Here is a 19,988-nt window from a genome sequence, read left to right as displayed (position 1 = left end):
AATGACTGTTCTATAGCCTACATCGACCCATAATCAATAGTTTGGGCATAGAACGAACAGCTTTTAAATGCAATTTGTTAGAAGCCAGTGGGGCATGTGACTAGAATAACATTTGTGTCATGAGGTCCTGGGGTTGTCTATATACAAGGGCAAATGGAAAAATATGACAGAAACACACTACTGTGACTGTACTTCTTGAAACATCCGGCCAATGATTTCATCTGTTTTGAAGAATAACTTGCAAGCATGATTTATTTTAGTTGGAGGCTTGTTTGGGTTTTGTGTAATAGTTCAGCAAGAAGCCAATTATAATCTCAAAGTCACCATGGCTACAGAGTAGAGAGAGGCTGAGGCAGGAAATGCGTGGACAGAAAATCTAAAGAATTTTCTAATATAAAAAGCCCTCTACTGAGATCCTGAAATTCAGCACAAAACTTACAACGAACACCACATCACTGATTTGGACTATATTTTCACACTGTTGAAATGACACTAGAGAGGAATAAATCATCAGATCAGAGAATCTTAAAGGAAACTATTTCATTTCCTAATGGAGGATATTAATAAGCATGTCAAGACAAACAATATCCACACGATGGATTTTGATGAACAGACACATTGTGACTCTACTTGAAGAAAACATCTTGCTCAATAGTAAATCAGAGACCTGAGATGTCAACCATGGTGACGAACACTTCTACCATAACAGATGGCATTGTAATGACAAGCCTCGAAAGCTTAAACAGTTCACACAATTCAGAGGGACTCATTATGCTTGAACTCACAGAACAATCATGGCCTGGCTGCAAGAAAACATAATGTACTTGTATCAAGCACTGAACTATAACTTTCAATAGCTTTGTTTTTTTAGGTCCATTGCCTTTCCTTTCAGAGATCAGAAGATCTGTGCTGCAGCTGACCACGTATGACCACTCTCTCTTCCATGGTCAAGTCAGTTGTACCAGCGTCTGGCCTTAGCTTGGGCAACTATCACGGTGGGGTCTTCGGTGTCGTCCTCGTCGGGGTTCGGTTCCTCCTCGAGTTTGACCGCGTGCAGGGCGTAGTTGATGCTGGTGCTCTCTGTCCAGCTCCAGGCCCCTGACAGAGGGTTATACAGCATCCCTCGGATAGACTCCACATGGAAACCATCTGGGACGGAGTAGAAATAAAGAGAAATTGGTCAGACAGAGAAAGAGAGGGATAGGGAAAGAATGGGTGAGAAAGAGAGGATGAGAAATAAGAGAATGGGACAATTGAAAAGACAGAAAGCGAGCAAATGGATTAGAGAAAGAGAGCGAGAGAGGGTCTCACACACACACAACCGCGTATTGGAAAGTGAGAACGAAAGAATGAGCCAAACAAAGACACCAGTTTGCCTTCAAAAAGAGGCACCAGCACAATAGTAAAATACCAAAAGGGACAGTAGAAAGAGCGAAGAGGAGAGTGAGGAAGAGCAGCATGTGAAGGAAGAGCAGGCAGACTCACTGGACTCCAGCAGGCGCTCCAGCTCCACGGGGCTGACAAACTTATCCCAGTCATGGGTTCCGCTGGGCACGATGCGTAGCACCTCCTCTGCTGCCACGATGGCCAGGGCGTACGACAGCTGGGTCTTGTTGATGGTGGTGATGAAGAGGGAGCCTCCTGGCTGCACACAGTAGGGAGACCGTTACAACCCAGGGTTGTGTTCATTAGGCACCAAACCAGGAGAGACTTCCTGGACTGGTACCTGGTCCAATAAGAAATGCTAATTTTCCTTTTTGTTTAATTTTTACCCCCCTTTTTCGTAGTATCCAATTATTAGTAGTTACCATCTTGTCTTATCGCTACAACTCCTGTACGGGCTCGGGAGAGACAAAGGTCGAAAGTCATGCGTCCTCCAAAATACAAGCCGCACTGCTTCTTAACACAGCGCTCATCCAACCCGGAAGCAAGCCGCACCAATGTGTCGGAGGAAACACTGTGCACCTGGCGACCTTGGTTAGTGTGCACTGCGCCCGGCCCGCCACAGGAGTCGCTAGTGCGCGATGAGACAAGGATATCCCTACCGGCCAAACCCTCCCTAACCCGGACGACGCTAGGCCAATTGTGCGTCACCCCACAGACCTCCCAGTCGCGGCAGAGCCTGGGCACGAACCCAGAGTCTCTGGTGGCACAGCTAGCGCTGCGATGCAGTGCCCTAGACCACTGCGCCACCTGGGAGGCCCTCATTTTCCTTTTCTGTTGCAAAAATGTTTTTTGTTGTTGTTGTGTACACTAATGAATGTGACCCAACAGATGTGTGTTGCTTCGGATGGCTCTATTGTTGTCAATTGAGTGGCAGCGGCACAAGTTTGACAGATAAGAATTCAATAGAAAAAAAAACACTGAAAGATCAGGTAAAGGGGACCGTCGATAGTACAAATCACTCACACCACAGAAAACACGGATAACTCAATGAAGTGACTGTTCTCTCCGAAAAAACAGTCACACGGCCACATCACACGCGAGTCACATGACCCACCTTGAGCACCTGGTTGCAGCAGAGTGTGAAGGTTTCCAGGTCAGCCAGATGTTCCACCACCTCAGAGGCCACCACCGCATCAAACTGCCCCGCTCCCTTCCCCCCCTTCTCAGAGAGCTCCTCCAGAGTGATGGCACGGTAGCGCACATTGCCACGCAGGTCTGGATCATGCCAGGCATGTACCTCAGCTGTCCCAATACTGTCTGCCACCGGGTCAATGCCTAGCACATCTGCCCCCAGTCTACCCAAGGGCTGGGAGGTTGGGAGAGAGGGAGGGTAGAGGAAGTGAGTTTATACATACAATGCCTTCAGAAACTTTTCACACATTTTGTTACAAGGTGAGATTAAAATTGATTTCATTGTCACACAATGCCCCGTTATGTCAAAGTGGAATGAAAATTATACTTTCCATAAACATTTTTAAATTGTAACATACTAATATATCTTGATGAAATAAGTATTAAAACCCCCTGAGTCAATACATGTTAGAATCACCTTTGGCAGAGATTACAGCTGTGAGTGGTTTTGTGTAAGTCTTTAGGAGATTTGCATACCGGGATTGGGCAAATATTTGCCCATTCTTTTTAAATGATTCAAGCTCTGTCAAGTTGGGTGTTGATTATTGCTAGACAGCGATTTTCATGTCTTGCCTTTGATTTTCAAGCTGATTTAAGTAAAAACTGTAACTAGGCCACTCAGGAAAATTCAATGTCATCTTGGTAAGCAACTCCAGTGTATATTTTGCCTTGTACCTTTCAGCAGGACCATAACCTAAAACACGTGTCTCCCAGTGTCTGGTGGAAAGCAGACTGAACCAGGATTTTCCTCTACGATTTTGCCTGTGCTTAGCTCTATTCCATTTCTTTTCATCCTAAATAACTCCCTAGTCTTCACCAATGACAAGCATACCCATAACACGATGCAGCCACCACCATGCTTGAAAATATGAAAAGTGGTACTCAGTGATGTGTTTGCCCCAAACATAACACTTTGTATTCTGGACAAAAAGTTAATTTATTTGCCACTTCTGCTACTCCTCTTCCTCACTCTCTTTTTTGCAGTATTTTAGTGCCTTATTGCAAACAGGATGCAATATTTTTATTCTGTACAGGCTTCCTTCTTTTCACTCCGTCATTGAGGATAGTAGTGTGGAGTAACTACAATGTTGTTGATCCATCCTCAGTTTTCACCTATCAAAGCCATTAAAATCATTGTCCTCATGGTGAAATCCCTGAGCAGTTTTCTTCCTCTCTGGCAACTGAGTTAGGAAGGACACCTGCATTTTTGTAGTGACTGGGTGTATTGATACACCATCCAAAGTGTAATTAATAACTTCACCATGCTCAAAGGGATATTCAGTGTCTGCTTTTAAATATTTTATTTACACCCATCTACCAATGGGTGCTCTTCTTTGCGAGCTATTGGTTATCCTCCCTGGTCTCTGTGGTTGAATCTGTGCTTGAAATTCACGTCTCGACTGAGGGACCTTACAGATAATTGTGTGTGTGGGGTACAGAGGATGGGGTAGTCAGTCAAAAATCATGTTAAACACTATTATTGCGCACAGAGAGAGTCTGAGAATTGTGACATTTTTACTCCTGTACTTATTTAGTTGCCATAAAAGACGTTTCAACTTTTCATTTGTAATACATTTGTAAAAAATGAAAACTAAATTCATGATGGGGTATTGTGTGTAGATCAGTGACACAATCTCAATTGAATCCATTTTTTAAATTCATGCTGTACACAACAACATTTTTGAAAAAGTCAAAGGATGTGAATACTTTCTGAAGGCACTAATTGGATTCCAGAGTAAAATGATGAACACTTGGCCCTTAAAAGAACACTGTCCGTCTATAGAGCGACGTGATAGAATGAAGCCACGGCAGAGAGAGCGAAAGTGAGTTCATGCATATGGATTCTACAATAGAATTACGAACGCCTGACCCTTGAAAGGACACTAACAGTCTATTTAGTGAGTGAAGTGCTGGAAGGAAGGTAGAGGGGGAGGGAGAGGTGGCCGGTGGGGATTGGGAGGAATTTCGATAGAGAATTTGAGGAGAGTTGATGAAAGTCCCTGAGACGCAGCGCCCCCTTCTGGCTAAATGTGTGTATGGCGTTGGCACGCGTGTTTACAGTGTAGTGCTGCCTGCTCACCCGCAGCCAATCTCCATCCTTCCACAGCTGATCTCTTCTGAAGGGAATTTCCCTAACGACACGATTCTCTGAGACAGACTCATACAGCCTAAAGTCTAACAGACTGTGTGTGTGTGTGTGTTTCTCTCTGTCTGTATGTGTCTGTGATAGAGAGCTATATCAGACCTGAAGTTGTCTCCTCAAATCAAACTGCTGGTGTGTGTTCACTTCAAATAAGAGCAAGGAAACAAATGCAATCCTTTGTAGATGTGAAGTTATCAAAAAACTAACAAACACAAACAACAAACGACCAACTGTCCTTTCCACCAAACCCTGACCAGTCAAATTGAAAAGAAATGTGAATTTAGTTGACATTTAAACATATTATTAGCAACTGGTAGAGCAAGTAGAGCAAGGAAAAGGCTTGCATCACAAGCAGAATTGTACTGTACAGGCTACATTCAAAGTGAAGCTAAATCTGATTTGATGGCTTGCAATTCAAACAATTGGAATTTCCAAGCAGGCGTATGGGGATAAGAGTCTGTCCACAGCAGCATCAGACTGCATATCTATCTCGTTCTTACACACACACACATTTTACCTCAGTGAGCAGCCCCCCGCCACAGCCTACGTCCAGTATTCTGAGCCCTGCCAGGGGTTTCCCCGGCTGCCGCCCGCCATGTGCGTTCAACAGATTATCCCTGAAATAGAGGTCAGAGGTCACACTATGAAAACACACAACCACTCTGTCCACCCCATCCCCAGAGCCATACAGTGCATTCAGAAAGTATTCAGACCCCTTGACTTTTTCCACATTTTGTTACGTTACAGCTTTATTCTGAACTTGATCAAATGTTACTGATCAATCTACGCAAAATACCCCATAATGGCAAAGCAAAAACAGGTTCAGAAAAGTTTGCAAATGTATTAAAAATTAAAAACAGATCACATTTACATAAGTGTTCAGAGGCTTTACTCAGTAGTTTGTTGAAGTACCTTTGGCAGCGATTACAGCCTCAAGACTTCTTGGGTATGACGCTACAAGCTTGGCACACCTGTATTTGAGGAGTTTTTCTCTCTCTCAAGCTCTGTCAGGTTGGATGGGTAGTGTCATTGCACAGTTATTTTCAGGTCTCTCCAGAGAGAGTCCAAGCTCTTGTGGGCCACTCAAGGACATTCAGAGACTTGTCCCGAAGCCACTCCTGCGTTGTCTTGGCTGTGTGCTTAGGGTCGTTGTCCTGTTGGAAGGTGAACCTTCGCCCCAGTCTGAGGTCCTGAGCGCTCTGGAGCAGGTTTTCATCAAGGATCTCTCTGTACTTTGCTCTGTTCATCTTTCCCTTGATCCTGACTAGCCTCCCAGTCCCTGCCGCTGAAAAACATCCCCACAGAATGATGCTTCCACCACGCTTCACCATAGGGACAGTGCCAGGATTCCTCTAGACCTGACCCTTGGCATTCAGACCCAAAGAGTTAAAATCTTGGTTTTACTGAGGAGTGGCTTCCGTCTGGCCACTCTACCATAAAGGCCTGATTGGTGGAGTGCTACAGAGATGGTTGTCCTTCTGGAAGGTTCTCCCATCTCCATAGAGGAACTCTGGAGCTCTGTCAGAGTGACCAGTGGTCACAGAAGGCCAGCATCCTGGAGTCGCCTCTTCGCTGTTGGCGTTGTGTTTTGCGGGTACTATTTAATGAAGCTGCCAGCTGAGGACTTGTGAGGCGTCTGTTTCTCAAACTAGACACTCGAATGTACTTGTCCTCTGGCTCAGTTGTGCACCGGGGCCTCCCACTCCTCTTTCTATTCTGGTTAGAGCCAGTTTGCGCTGTTCTGTGAAGGGAGCAGTACACAGCGTTGTACGAGATCCTAACTAAAATAAAAAAGTTACGATGCTAACTGTGGCTGCAGTGCATACGCAGTGCATGGGCTTTCTAATCCTACAGTTACAAATAACATCTTCCATTGATTAGATATCTCCTGACTTTTGCCACACACACACAGTGAGGCTCTATGACCGTAGCTAATTGCAGCTTTGAATGATTTAGAATTGGCCAACAACAAGCTACACGCGCCACTCTTGTGAAAAGCAAGAGCATTAGCATAATTTAACAAATTGCTCTCTCTACGACAGCAGTTGTGTTCAGATCTGTATGGGCTCTCCCGGACAAGTCAGTGCAAATTACACATAACATAGACCCGTAACAATAATATCAGAGATGGCATTATTTCGAATTATGAATCCAGACCCGAGAATTCGGGTACTGGTGGATCCGTGAAGATTTATAACTGGCTCCGACATAGACTCTACGTCTGAAGTGGCTCCAAGTCACTGGATGATTGTGGCATCTTTAATAATATGCAATGGCGTGAGTAATGGGGGTGAATAAACTATAGGCATACACACACGCACCGTATGAAAGGCACCCTGAGGTCGTTCATTGAGTGGAGGGCTGCGAAGTCTCCCTGCTCGTTCCACCACTTGGTGGCGAGAAGCTGGAACCTCTTCACCTCATTTGGGTCCACAGTGGTCTTGGAGGCATGGCGAATCCTAAAGATGCAAAACAATTGTCATCGGGTACTCAAATAGTGACATGGATTAGACATTGGGGAAGTCCCGGGTCGTCTCTATTGCAGTCACACAGCGTAGAGCTCACAATGGCTGGGTCATATATTCGCTAGTGCACACACCCGACGCAACAGCAGGATACATTGACCAAGGAGGCAGTGAGGGCGCACTATTTTGGGGGGCTCATGCATTGGAATTATATTGAATTCTGCTTATATCACGCTATACTAAATAAAGTTAGAACGCTGAGACAGAGACCTTTGAGTGCTTCTGAAGGGACAGATAGGGTAGACTACAGATTTTGCACCTCTGCACTGAGGCAGCACAATAGACAGTGCCCTACACACTTAAACAAGGCTATTTTGGTCATGAATCTAGGCTACAAGATAGAGTAATTCACCCATTACAAACAGCCCATGTGAATGTCTTACCAAAATAATGCAAATTAAATGCTGAAAGAAGTGACAGGTAGCGTAGCGGCGATTTCGCGCCTCTATCAGCACCATGGAAAGCGCTCTACACGCTACAGAAAGACAGCCCAAAACCTACATTTTCTGAAATGACGCCACTGGCTATGCAACCAAGATTTTGATTGAAACCAACCAGCCAGATTGTTTGTTACCTTTTCAGAAGTTGCAGCCTCGGTGATGCTCTGTGGAGCATCTTGAGTAATCGATCATTCCATTCTCCCCTAAATCTTTCCCCTCAAAATGCCAGTTGGATTAGTTTAACTGTCCTAGCGCTTCTTCCGTGCTGACTGAACACATTTGTGACAGTGGATGAAGCTGTGGACACTCCACTCATGAGCCCTATGATTTCATTTGGAATATTGTGTGACATGTGTGCGGCGTTGTGGGTTTATGGTGCTATAACACCTTGCCAAGTTCCTTGTCTTTTCCTAGAGTATATTCCATTAGACTGAAAAAGTCCACAACCCCCTCCCCCCCAACTCTATCATGTCCAATGTCCCCCTCAGTGGTTACTGGTTTAAAGTAAGTCAATGATGTCCACAATCGCCAAAATTCTGTGATCTCTTGCCAGCTGCCTGTCAAGTGTTGACACCAATATTTCCCATAGCACTTCAAAATGGTTTCTTTTCACAGTGCATTTCAAATGCTCTTTGCTTGATGCGTGCCTAGCAAATCAAATGAAATTTGATTTTGTCACATGTTTAGCAGATGTTATTGCGGGTGTAGCGAAATGCTTGTGTTTATAGCTCCGACAGTGCAGTCATATCTAACAATTTCACAACCATATACACATCTAAAGTAAAGGAATGGAATTAAGAATATATAAAAAAAATTGGCGAGCAGTGTCAGATCCTTTGGTACTATCAATAGCATGCTTCCTGTCAGAATACCCAGCTTGGGTGAAGGCCTTGTCTGCAACATAGAACCTTCGACATAGGAAACAAAATGCCCCATCTGCAGTAAACGAGTATTCCAGCCACTCTCATCCTATGAACCAGTTGCTATTAAATGGACAGAAACCCTGCAGCTAGGGTAGGATTCTAAGCTAACCTGGGCTGGCTACTCTGTTCCAAGATCGTCAGGAACAGTCGGCGGTGGAGGGGCTGTGGAGCCGTTATCCTGGTGGAGCTTGTGGGAGGGTGGGTAAGCTCTGCATGCACAGCTAGCTGGAGCTCGACAGCATCATCGCTGCTAGGCTTGGCGGCGGCCTCGGTGATTGACGCTGCCGCTCATCGCTATCCTTCTCCTTTTGGCTTGTTTGGGTACTTTGGCAAAGCCAATTTTTGATATCCAACGTGGCAGATCAGTTGGTTTGAGCTGGCCAAATAGGCGAAGGCTAATAACACAACTGTTTAACAGCTAGCTAAGAGGGTAACTAAACTCTGTAGTGGTGGAGCGTGAGGCAGAGTTGAGTGAAGCAGCTTCAATGGTAAACTTGACCCCGCCCTTACAAATCAAAAATTACAGGCGGAGGCGTATCACGTTATTCACTTAGCCTACTACAGATGAGAAGTGCTTTTTATGGAAACCTATGGGGGGTGATAAGAGACATATATAAGCCGATGCAACCGTACTACCGTGTGGCTGTTGCCTAGCATTGAACGTCTGACTGACATGACTAATGTCTGCGTGACGCCTGAGTTGCGTGTTAATGAAAGTCATAATGTGTATAGTTTATATTGATATGAATTAAATCTCAACCTTAAATGTTAGAAACTTACACTTTTTCTGTGCAAGCAGACATTCCGACGTAAACACCTTGATCTATAGTGTAGCTTACGGCTTGTGTATTTCCTGTTATTGCTAATGGCCTAGAAAAGATTGTCCAATCTATAGGTAATCGGTCTTTCCTTCAACACCTCATGGCATGGTATGTCATCTTATCTCGCTGTATACAGATCTAAATGTTGTTAGCTAATCAGCCTGTTGTTAACAGTTCCCAGTAGCCTACATCAGACAACCAATAAGAGTTGTGTCCATGGCTTTCAGTCGAATAGAGGAGTTCATAGCTGCTATCCTTGGGATGTCCCTACCTCGATCAAGTATAAATGTATAAAATACAGTGCCTTGCGAAAGTATTCGGCCCCCTTGAACTTTGCGACCTTTTGCCACATTTCAGGCTTCAAACAAAGAATAAAACTGTATTTTTTTTGTGAAGAATCAACAACAAGTGGGACACAATCATGAAGTGGAACGACATTTATTGGATATTTCAAACTTTTTTAACAAATCAAAAACTGAAAAATTGGCCGTGCAAAATTATTCAGCCCCTTTACTTTCAGTGCAGCAAACTCTCTCCAGAAGTTCAGTGAGGATCTCTGAATGATCCAATGTTGACCTAAATGACTAATGATGATAAATACAATCCACCTGTGTGTAATCAAGTCTCCGTATAAATGCACCTGCACTGTGATAGTCTCAGAGGTCCGTTAAAAGCGCAGAGAGCATCATGAAGAACAAGGAACACACCAGGCAGGTCCGAGATACTGTTGTGAAGAAGTTTAAAGCCGGATTTGGATACAAAAAGATTTCCCAAGCTTTAAACATCCCAAGGAGCACTGTGCAAGCGATAATATTGAAATGGAAGGAGTATCAGACCACTGCAAATCTACCAAGACCTGGCCGTACCTCTAAACTTTCAGCTCATACAAGGAGAAGACTGATCAGAGATGCAGCCAAGAGGCCCATGATCACTCTGGATGAACTGCAGAGATCACAGCTGAGGTGGGAGACTCTGTCCATAGGACAACAATCAGTCGTATATTGCACAAATCTGGCCTTTATGGAAGAGTGGCAAGAAGAAAGCCATTTCTTAAAGATATCCATAAAAAGTGTTGTTTAAAGTTTGCCACAAGCCACCTGGGAGACACACCAAACATGTGGAAGAAGGTGCTCTGGTCAGATGAAACCAAAATTGAACTTTTTGGCAACAATGCAAAACTTTATGTTTGGCGTAAAAGCAACACAGCTCATCACCCTGAACACACCATCCCCACTGTCAAACATGGTGGTGGCAGCATCATGGTTTGGGCCTGCTTTTCTTCAGCAGGGACAGGGAAGATGGTTAAAATTGATGGGAAGATGGATGGAGCCAAATACAGGACCATTCTGGAAGAAAACCTGATGGAGTCTGCAAAAGACCTGAGACTGGGACGGAGATTTGTCTTCCAACAAGACAATGATCCAAAACATAAAGCAAAATCTACAATGGAGTGGTTCAAAAATAAACATATCCAGGTGTTAGAATGGCCAAGTCAAAGTCCAGACCTGAATCCAATCGAGAATCTGTGGAAAGAACTGAAAACTGCTGTTCACAAATGCTCTCCATCCAACCTCACTGAGCTCGAGCTGTTTTGCAAGGAGGAATGGGAAAACATTTCAGTCTCTCGATGTGCAAAACTGATAGAGACATACCCCAAGCGACTTACAGCTGTAATCGCAGCAAAAGGTGGCACTACAAAGTATTAACTTAAGGGGGCTGAATAATTTTGCACGCACAATTTTTCAGTTTTTGATTTGTTAAAAAAGTTTGAAATATCCAATAAATGTCGTTCCACTTCATGATTGTGTCCCACTTGTTGTTGATTCTTCACAAAAAAATACAGTTTTATATCTTTATGTTTGAAGCCTGAAATGTGGCAAAAGGTCAAAGTTCAAGGGGGCCGAATACTTTCGCAAGGCACTGTAGTTACATTTAGTGTTTGTTTAGGGTTCAGGGTAAGGACGTCCCAAGGAATCCAGATAGCAGTGACCGTTCATAGAGCGACGGGCACAGTATTTGAGAGCTAGGCGGCAACACAGACAAGTGGCAGAAGAGATTGGAGTGTTTCCTTAGAGACGATGAAAAAAAAATGTCCTTAATCCAACTGAGTAGTAAGTAGGCTATATTTCAATAGTGATATCATTAGGAAATATTTAGGTCTACTGTGTTAAGGCAAATTTGGTTTATTTGAAAATTATTTTACGTCCCAGGTATTTGCATTTAAATGTATGTATGTATACAATTACTGCCGCTAAGGTTTTAACCGAGTGAAAAACTGGTTGGTATTTTCCCCCATTATAAGTAAGGTAATGGAGTTAGGCTAGGTTGCTAATGGTTTACATGAACGAGAAGGGATCAACATGGCGTGCAAACTTTCTGTACTCTTATTTTCTATGAACAAAGGTTCAGTTTAGTTTAGCTAATATATATAAAATTGTTAGTGTTAACATTTGTATGAAAGTAGCGTTTAACAGTTCGCTAGCTTGATGCAAACCACATTTAGCTTGGCTAAGCGCTAGTTAGCTCTAGCCTAGTTGGATTTAGTCAATGTCAGCTTACATGTTAGTGGTTAATAATGTAATGGTCGTTTGTATTGTTTCCCATAGGCATCCAGTAATTTAGAGTTTTTCGAAATTGACACTGATAGTACAGTGAGTGATATGTTAATGTGTAGATGTATGGTGACTCCACATTTGCATGAACGGACCAACGGGACTGACATGGGCAAGTCCCTTGATGGGTTCCAGGAATGGTGTGAGGACAATCTGAAGGTAATTATCTTTACACACAACACAGCAGTGTACAGGCCTCCAGAGTATTCACCCTATCGCCTGCTGTATGGAGGGGAGCCGCAGCAGTTTACTGCAATTGTATATAACATTATTGCATATACTGTAGTATAAAAAAATGTGTGACTGACTTAGTGTTTTTCTATTGTCATTTTTGTATAACGTACTTTGAGGTCATCGATACTCCACCTGATGTGGTGGAAGTTGTCGAACCAGATCAGAACGCCTTCGAAGACCACCTTCAGCACGGTCTGGAGGTTTTTGATGTGGAGGTTTTTGGCCAGGTAAAAATTATTGTCCGCTGTTCATTTATTTTCTGGCCTTCCAAGAGATATAAGATATGTATTCGTAATAGTATGAAATATAAATTGGATTTATTTATATTATCAATCAAGGTGAGACTGAACATGGACAGGGCGTATGAGGAAAAAGGAGAGCCACCGGAGAAAAATCATGGGGACCAAGTGCCTCGACATCCGGGTGAATGACTTGGCTTGGAAGAAGGACAAAAGGAACGCGAGACCTGGGAAAGCTTGGTGCTCCTAGCTGGAGTCACCATCCGTTAAGGTGAATTTAAAAATCTCTGATGATAACTATTTGCATTTGCCGCCTCGTGGTGGGCGGCATCGCCATGCCGTCAGCAGTACCAACACTGGCCCAGGGGTTTCTCCAAATAGTCCATCTCTAGGCTAACCACTGGGTCACGTTAAGTAACACCCACTTCCAGTGTACGAAAGACTATCGAGAGTAAATATTAGTTCATCATAGGAGAGCTGTAGCTCCGCCCAAAGGTGATGTGGAGCAGAGCATGCTGGGCGATCTCTGAGGAGAAGGAAAGAAGTCACTAGAGAAAGTGTGCATCCTTCAGAAATGTGAGTTCATATTTCTTATCATTCATGTGTTGTGGACGCACACTTTTGTTATGCTAATCTACCGCGAGCTAGCAACTGTAAGGTTGCTAACCTTGTTGTTTCTGCCATCTCATTTCAGACATTTAGCGTTAGCATTTCAGTGTCTCGTCTTATATGCCATGCCCTGTGGTTATATGGATGTATACTGTATACTGATTGTGGGTATTTTGTTAGCAATGAGCCCTGTGGATGGATTATACATTCAAGTTCATGCAGTTGTGTGAGGATGATGGCACTGCTCAGTACTGCTGTGTAATTGCACTCCTCTGATCATTCATTAGTAAAGTCTCAGCCATGTTGTTAGGTTGTATCGCCCTGTGCAGCAGATAAGCTATTGGTGGTTGAAGATATCCCTCTAGTGGTGTGGGGGCTGTGCTTTGGCAAAGTGGGTGGGGTTATATCCTTCCTGTTTGGCCCTGTCCGGGGGTGTCCTCGGATGGGGCCACAGTGTCTCCTGACCCCTCCTGTCTCAGCCTCCAGTATTTATGCTGCAGTAGTTTATGTGTCGGGGGGCTAGGGTCAGTTTGTTATATCTGGAGTACTTCTCCTGTCCTATTCGGTGTCCTGTGTGAATTTTAAGTGTGCTCTCTCTAATTCTCTCTCTCTCTCTCTCTCTCTCTCTCTCTCTCTCTCTCTCTCTCTCTCTCTCTCTCTCTCTCTCTCTCTCTCTCTCTCTCTCTCTCTCTCTCTCTCTCTCTCTCTCTCTCTCTCTCTCTCTCTCTCTCTCTCTCTCTCTCTCTCTCTCTCTCTCTCTCTCTCTCTCTCTCTCTCTCTCTCTCTCTCTCTCTCTCTCTCTCTCTCTCTCTCTCTCTCTCTCTCTCTCTCTCTCTCTCTCTCTCTCTCTCTCTCTCTCTCTCTCTCTCTCTCTCTCTCTCTCTCTCTCTCTCTCTCTCTCTCTCTCTTCTCTCTCTCTCTCTCTCTCTCTCTCTCTCTCTCTCTCTCTCTCTCTCTCTCTCTCTCTCTCTCTCTCTCTCTCTCTCTCTCTCTCTCTCGCTCTCTCTCTCTCTCTCTCTCTCTCTCTCTCTGAGGACCTGAGCCCTAGGACCATGCCTCAGGACTACCTGACATGATGACTCCTTGCTGTCCCCAGTCCACCTGGCCATGCTGCTGCTCCAGTTTTAACTGTTCTGCCTTATTATTATTGGACCATGCTGGTCATTTATGAACATTTGAAACATCTTGGCCATGTTCTGTTATAATCTCCACCTGGCACAGCCAGAAGAGGACTGGCCACCCACATAGCCTGGTTCCTTCTCTAGGTTTTCTTCCTAGGTTTTGGCCTTTCTAGGGAGTTTTTCCTAGCCACCGTGCTCTACACCTGCATTGCTTGCTGTTTGGGGTTGTAGGCTGGGTTTCTGTACAGCACTTTGAGATATCCAGCTGATGTACGAAGGGCTATATAAATAAATTTGATTTGATAAGCTATAAATAATATGGTTACATATGGTTATGTAATTGGAGTTGTTTTAAGCCTATATCTGCCATTAACTATTGCATTTAATTTCACCCCTTTTCAGAACCACACAAACTCTTAGTTAACTTAATTGTCAAGCCACACACTGTGCTGTGCCATTACTGCTCTGTGACTCGGCGTCATTAAACAACCTGAACTGGAAATCCTTACCGGTCTGTCATCTGTGCCCTTACAAGCATCTGGGAGAGAACACATAATGCTAAGTAAAAACCTAACCCTAAATAATATACAGTCCACCAAGTCCTCAACTACATCCAGTAGGTACTGTTAAAGTGCAGACTCCAGTGGTCATGACCACCGCCTGGAGTTTCTCACAACTCATCTCTCTCTCTCTCTTTCCAGGGCCCATCCCTTACCTCCCATCAACCCCACCTGACATAAAAAATTAGGACATGTATCCTTTCATTTCGGTCCGCCATTCACATTATTGCATGTCTAATCCAACATTTAAATTAAATCATTCAATACTATTTTTACATACCTGATAATCTGTTTAATCTGTGTGTTTGCTTGTTTACGTCTGTCCCCTACCCTGTTCCCTTTACTCTGCTCTGTTCTCCTGGAGCCTAGGGGGTCCTGCCTAACACCTAACACGCTCCAACTTTTCATTACTTCAGCTACTGTTATTGTCATTATCTGCTAAGAAAGAGCAAGAAAACTATCATACTTGGCACAATAATGTGATTAGCAGATTAGCTAAAAACACTAGCACTGCAAACACTCAGAACAAAGAGGGCAGCAGCGCCTGGACTTTATTGTAAATGTAACGTATCCCTTGCTGGTATTTGTTAGTATGTCTTACAATACAACAATGTTGAACTATCTATATATGTGGGTGTACTAATGAGCTATGAGTTTTTTTTTGAAATCATAGAGGATGAATATTGTTTCAATGTAGATAAGGGGAGGTCTGTTTAAAATGAAAACATGCCAGTCAGACAAGCCAGTGTATGAATCAAATGTATTTGCATATGAATGGAACGGAAATTTGTCTGACTTTGTGATCTGTAAGGTAAGTAACATCGATGTGTGGGGAGGGGGCATTGAAATTATATTTTTTACCCTGATGCCTGTTAATTCATAAAAAGCACAAGATGGTAAATAACATTCATTGCAATGGTTAGCCTTTGTAAATTAATAGGAATATATTTAGCCTAATTGGTAGCAAGTATGACGTGGAGGAAAGTAAGGATCCTAATCAGGCTTTTGTTTGTCAAATCCAGATTAAATAAAGGTCTTCATGTGTATCAAATCTGTAGGCGATTGTGAGCTAAATCAATGACAAACAGCTGAAATGTTCAGGCTTCATCAAGATCTGTGATCAGAACAGGCTGGGGTGTTTTCGGTTATGTTTGGTTCAAGGATATGCTTAACAACGCAACTGCACTGAAATGAATAGCCTGATTCCATGGGATTCTCCTGAATAATAAAATGGTTTTATCTGTTAAGCTGTTTGGTCTATGCATAGACCCATATCGATTCTAACGTTTTGGTATTTTGCAGTAGGCATAGCTCTAAATTGCAGAGCATTTAATAAACCAACATTTTCCTGTGATGTTGAGGCTGAGCAAGACCTATAGGCTAGTAGACTGCGGAAATAATCGTTGAGTTAATTATTGTTATAGCCTAGATCACTTTATATAGTCTGGACCGTTGCTTTTCCTATGGCTGAGAAAACGTGGTAGCATATGCTTTTTGCTCATCTCTATAACAAGGGTTAGGCCTATATCCTCACATACCCCCCCCAATTTGAATCCTGCTTTTAACCATAAGACATTTTCACAGAAATGTGTAGTCTAAGGATTGAATGGTGACGGTGACTGTCTCTGTTAATCCGGTAACGGACACAATTCTGAATTGGAATTCCGAGTTGGATGACCGTTCAAAATAGCCCTATTTTAGCAAAATCGACCAATTAAATTGCACATGTCACGTGATGTGAATGCGTCCGCAGTTTGACGCTTTAGAAACAAACTTGTCTCCATTGACAGTCTATGTTAATTCATGGCAGTATTTTATGGCACTAGGAAGACGTTTGGGGACTTGGTGAGCGGTATTAGTAGCCTCTCGAGGTTTAATTCTGGCATGGATCACCCCCCATAGCAAGATTTGGCGCAAACTTGTCACTCAATCATTTGAACTTTTTTGCTATTTCTGTTTATATAGGGCCATAAAACTAGAATGAGGGGGCACATGCATGGTGGACACACAGAAACTCAACTAAACAGTCCATACAACACCGGGGAACATTTGGAATCATCAGATTTGCTAACGCGTACAATTATGAATACAACCCTGGGGTGTAATAATTAGTGCACACAATAGCAAAACGTTTCGCAACGAAATCTAGTTGCTATTCACGTGGGCCCCTCTCCATTTGCTTTCTAGTCTAGTGATGAAAACCCATGCAGCGCCCTTCTGAGATGCTCCGCAAGGCTGCAAAAAAGACTACCTGGAACGAAACCATTTTCCGTCAGCATGGAGTTAGTTAGAGAAACTGAGTCCATGTGCAATCGCCAAGACCCTCATACCACATCTGCAAACTAAAATGTAACCGTACCATACCTCACAACCGCGAAACCATTTTGAGAGCGACGCTCAAGAAACTGCTTGTGATGTTTACGTACTGAAGTCCAGCTGACTGCAGTCCGAGCTGAAGTTGTAGTGCCATTCACCGCGCTTGTTAAACAGCGGGTACAAACCCCTAAAATGAACCGTTCAAACTTCTTTGAATACATGTGGTCTGTTTTTTACATGTATGTTTCTGTTCGGTATCGACAGGTCAATGTGACCGTGGTGTATTCATTATCTTACTGTTCGAGTGGAACCACTGCTGTGCACAGACAGTTCCTACTAGCTACTGGTTCCGGGCACAATCTGCTCCAGTCCCAAATTATTATAGTGTATAAAAGCTCAATCAAGCCAACACTATGAGTTCAGTAACATATAAATGATTAAATACAACTGTAACGTAGCCTGTTGTCAGGTAAGGTGGGGTGGGGAGTGATACATTTTGATGATTGGTGTTGTGTTGAACATATACACAATATATACAAGGTATGTGGACACCCCTTCAAATGAGTGGATTCGGCTATTTCAGGCACACCCGTTGCTGACAGGTGTATAAAATCGAGCACACAGCCATGCAATCTCATTTCCAACAAGTAACTTCATCAAATTTCTGCCCTGCTAGAGCTGCTCTGGTCAACTGTAAGTGTTGTTATTATCAACTAGTGATGGGTCGGTCGCGAAGGTGAACGTTGGGAACCGGCTCGAATATCAAAAGAGACGAATCTATTTATAAACATTTTTTTTAAATGAAGATATGAATAATCAAAAGATTTAAATTAATATAATTAACTATTTCAAAGAACGAAAATAGTAATAAAATAATATAGGCCTAAATGCTCAAGCGCACACATTCGTTCTGACTGTCTGCTCAGACTAACAGCCTCGCCTGTTGTTCCTGTCAATCAGACACGTAGTGTCAACCAATGAACCAAAGATGCATGAGGGAGGGCCGAGCCAACTCACAGTCACACACTTAGCAGCCGAGGAGAGAGAGGAAGGACAGCTGTGAAATCAACAGCTGGAAGATGAGTCGGAAGTACAGTAGCATTTGGATGCATTTTAATCATGTAGACAATGTTAGAGCACAGTGTAGAATTTGCCAAAAACAAAATCTCATAAAAAGCCGGTTCTAAGCACAACCTACACCGGTATATGTGAACTGTACACCCAACTGTGAAGCTAGCTGTAGCGGAGCTTCGAGAAACTAGCGGGCCTGCTTGTGATAGTGGTGGAGCCAGCATCTCCGTACCCACTCAGTCACGTAGGCCTACTCCGCGACCCACAGCAACGCAGTCTTATATGGAACAGTTTATGCCAAACGTCTACGTTTGTAGCAAAACAAGGCCAAAATTATATTGCATTGGCTAAAATGATTGTCACCGATTTCCAGCCATTTTCGTGAGTGGAGGACAGAGGTTTTAGAAATTATAGCAATAGTCTAAATCCAATGTACACAATTCCAAGCAGGAAATCCTTTCAAAATCACCTATTCCACAACCTGTACAAGAGCACGCAGACTTCAGTGCGGGAAAGAGTCCAAAAAGTTACTGCAGTTTGTCTTACCACTGAATGCTGTACATCAAGGGTAACCACTTCTTATACATGTCACTTCATTGAAGATTTTTCGATGTCTAGCTGTCTTCTGGACTGCTTTGAGTTCAGCGACAGACACACCTCAGAGAACTTGGCAGAGGAACTGTTGAGAATGGCAAGTAGATGGAAAAGTGATCTGTTGTGTTAGCGACAATGCAGCTAACATAACCAAAGCCACGAAAGCAGCTGTGGAACACTACCACAGGAGCACAGAAGGTGCTGAAAAACTTAAGTCTACGCAACGCCAGATGGGGATGCCTGGGTTTAGGCCTAAACAAGACTGCACTACAAGGTGGAATTCTCATGTTTATTGAGTCAAAGGATGCCATCATCTCTACCCTGGCCATTGTCAATGCACCTGTTGATGCTCTGACCCAAGAGGAATGGGAGGTGTGCAGAGTCCTGGAACCCTTTGAGCAGGTCACTGTTGAGATCAGTGGAGAGGTACAGAAAGCCGCTATTACTACATTATTTAATCCAGTATTATATATGTATATGACCAGTAGATGAGAATGTAGTATCAGCAGACAAAACATGAACCTGAACTAATAAGTTAAAGTTCTCTCTTTTCAGCTATGTGACAGCTTCAAAAATGATACTCCTGTGTAAGTGTCTGCAGCGAATCACAACCTGCCGACAGAGAAGCAGATGTAACCACAGGACATGTGACAGTTGATGGACACCCTATGGAGGAGCCCCTCCAAAGATCTGCAGATCCTGAGCAGGTGGAAGAACAAGGCCTCTGTCTACCCACGGCTCACTAAAGTCATGACAGGGAGACTCTGCTTAGTGGCCACAACCGTTCCCTCTGAGGGGGTCTTCTCAAAAACGGGACAAATAATTACTGAGAGAAGAAACCACATCAGGCCCTTGAAAGTGAGGCAGCTTGCATTTCTGAATGCAAATCTCTCATAAAAGCAAAATATGGTCAGCATTGCTGTGTGCTGCTGGTTATAATATGGCAATAAAGGAGAGAGAAGAGGGTCCATCTGTGACAGAACCGCACATTCAAGAGTGGCCTTTTACAGTACCCAGCACAAGGTGCACCTGTGTAATGATCATGCTGTTTAATCAGCTTCTAGATATGCAACACCTGTCAGGTGGATGAATTATCTTGGCCAAGGAGAAATGCTCACTAACAAGGATGTAAACAAATTTGTAGACAAGATGAGATAAACTTTTATTTCAACTCATGAACCATGGGACCAACGCTTCATATGT

At 43.5% G+C, this 19,988-nt stretch overlaps 1 protein-coding gene and 1 long non-coding RNA gene across 2 annotated transcripts in view; one reads left to right on the top strand and one right to left on the bottom strand.

Annotated features, from left to right (window-relative positions):
• LOC149984557 (uncharacterized) overlaps positions 1-19,988 on the top strand; it is a 123,907-nt gene that overhangs the window by 18,942 nt on the left and 84,977 nt on the right. The gene's annotated exons all lie outside the window — the stretch shown is intronic.
• coq3 (coenzyme Q3 methyltransferase) lies at positions 225-17,482 on the bottom strand. Its single transcript, XM_021596396.3, has 6 exons — positions 17,169-17,482; positions 7,042-7,179; positions 5,238-5,337; positions 2,501-2,752; positions 1,486-1,645; positions 225-1,149 (listed from the first exon to the last, which is right to left on the bottom strand). The coding sequence occupies exons 1-6, from the start codon at positions 17,339-17,341 to the stop codon at positions 953-955; spliced, it is 1,020 nt and encodes a 339-aa protein (XP_021452071.1). The 5' UTR covers positions 17,342-17,482; the 3' UTR covers positions 225-952.

Source organism: Oncorhynchus mykiss, chromosome 3, assembly GCF_057628025.1.
Source record: "Oncorhynchus mykiss isolate SJ-2025 chromosome 3, ASM5762802v1, whole genome shotgun sequence".
NCBI lineage: Eukaryota > Metazoa > Chordata > Actinopteri > Salmoniformes > Salmonidae > Oncorhynchus > Oncorhynchus mykiss.
Note: the sequence above shows the minus strand (reverse complement) of the source record. Positions and strands in the feature narration are given on the sequence as shown.

Bases quoted from the DNA above. Each gene is read 5' to 3' on its own strand.
- coq3 (XM_021596396.3), bottom strand. From the start codon at position 17,341: ATGTATTCAAAGAAGTTTGAACGGTTCATTTTAGGGGTTTGTACCCGC. The intron at 2,753-5,237 runs GTAAAATGTGTG...CCAACCTCCCAG, and splicing joins GCGGGGGGCTGCTCACTGAG to CCCTTGGGTAGACTGGGGGC. The intron at 1,646-2,500 runs GTGGGTCATGTG...TACTGTGTGCAG, and splicing joins GCTGCAACCAGGTGCTCAAG to CCAGGAGGCTCCCTCTTCAT.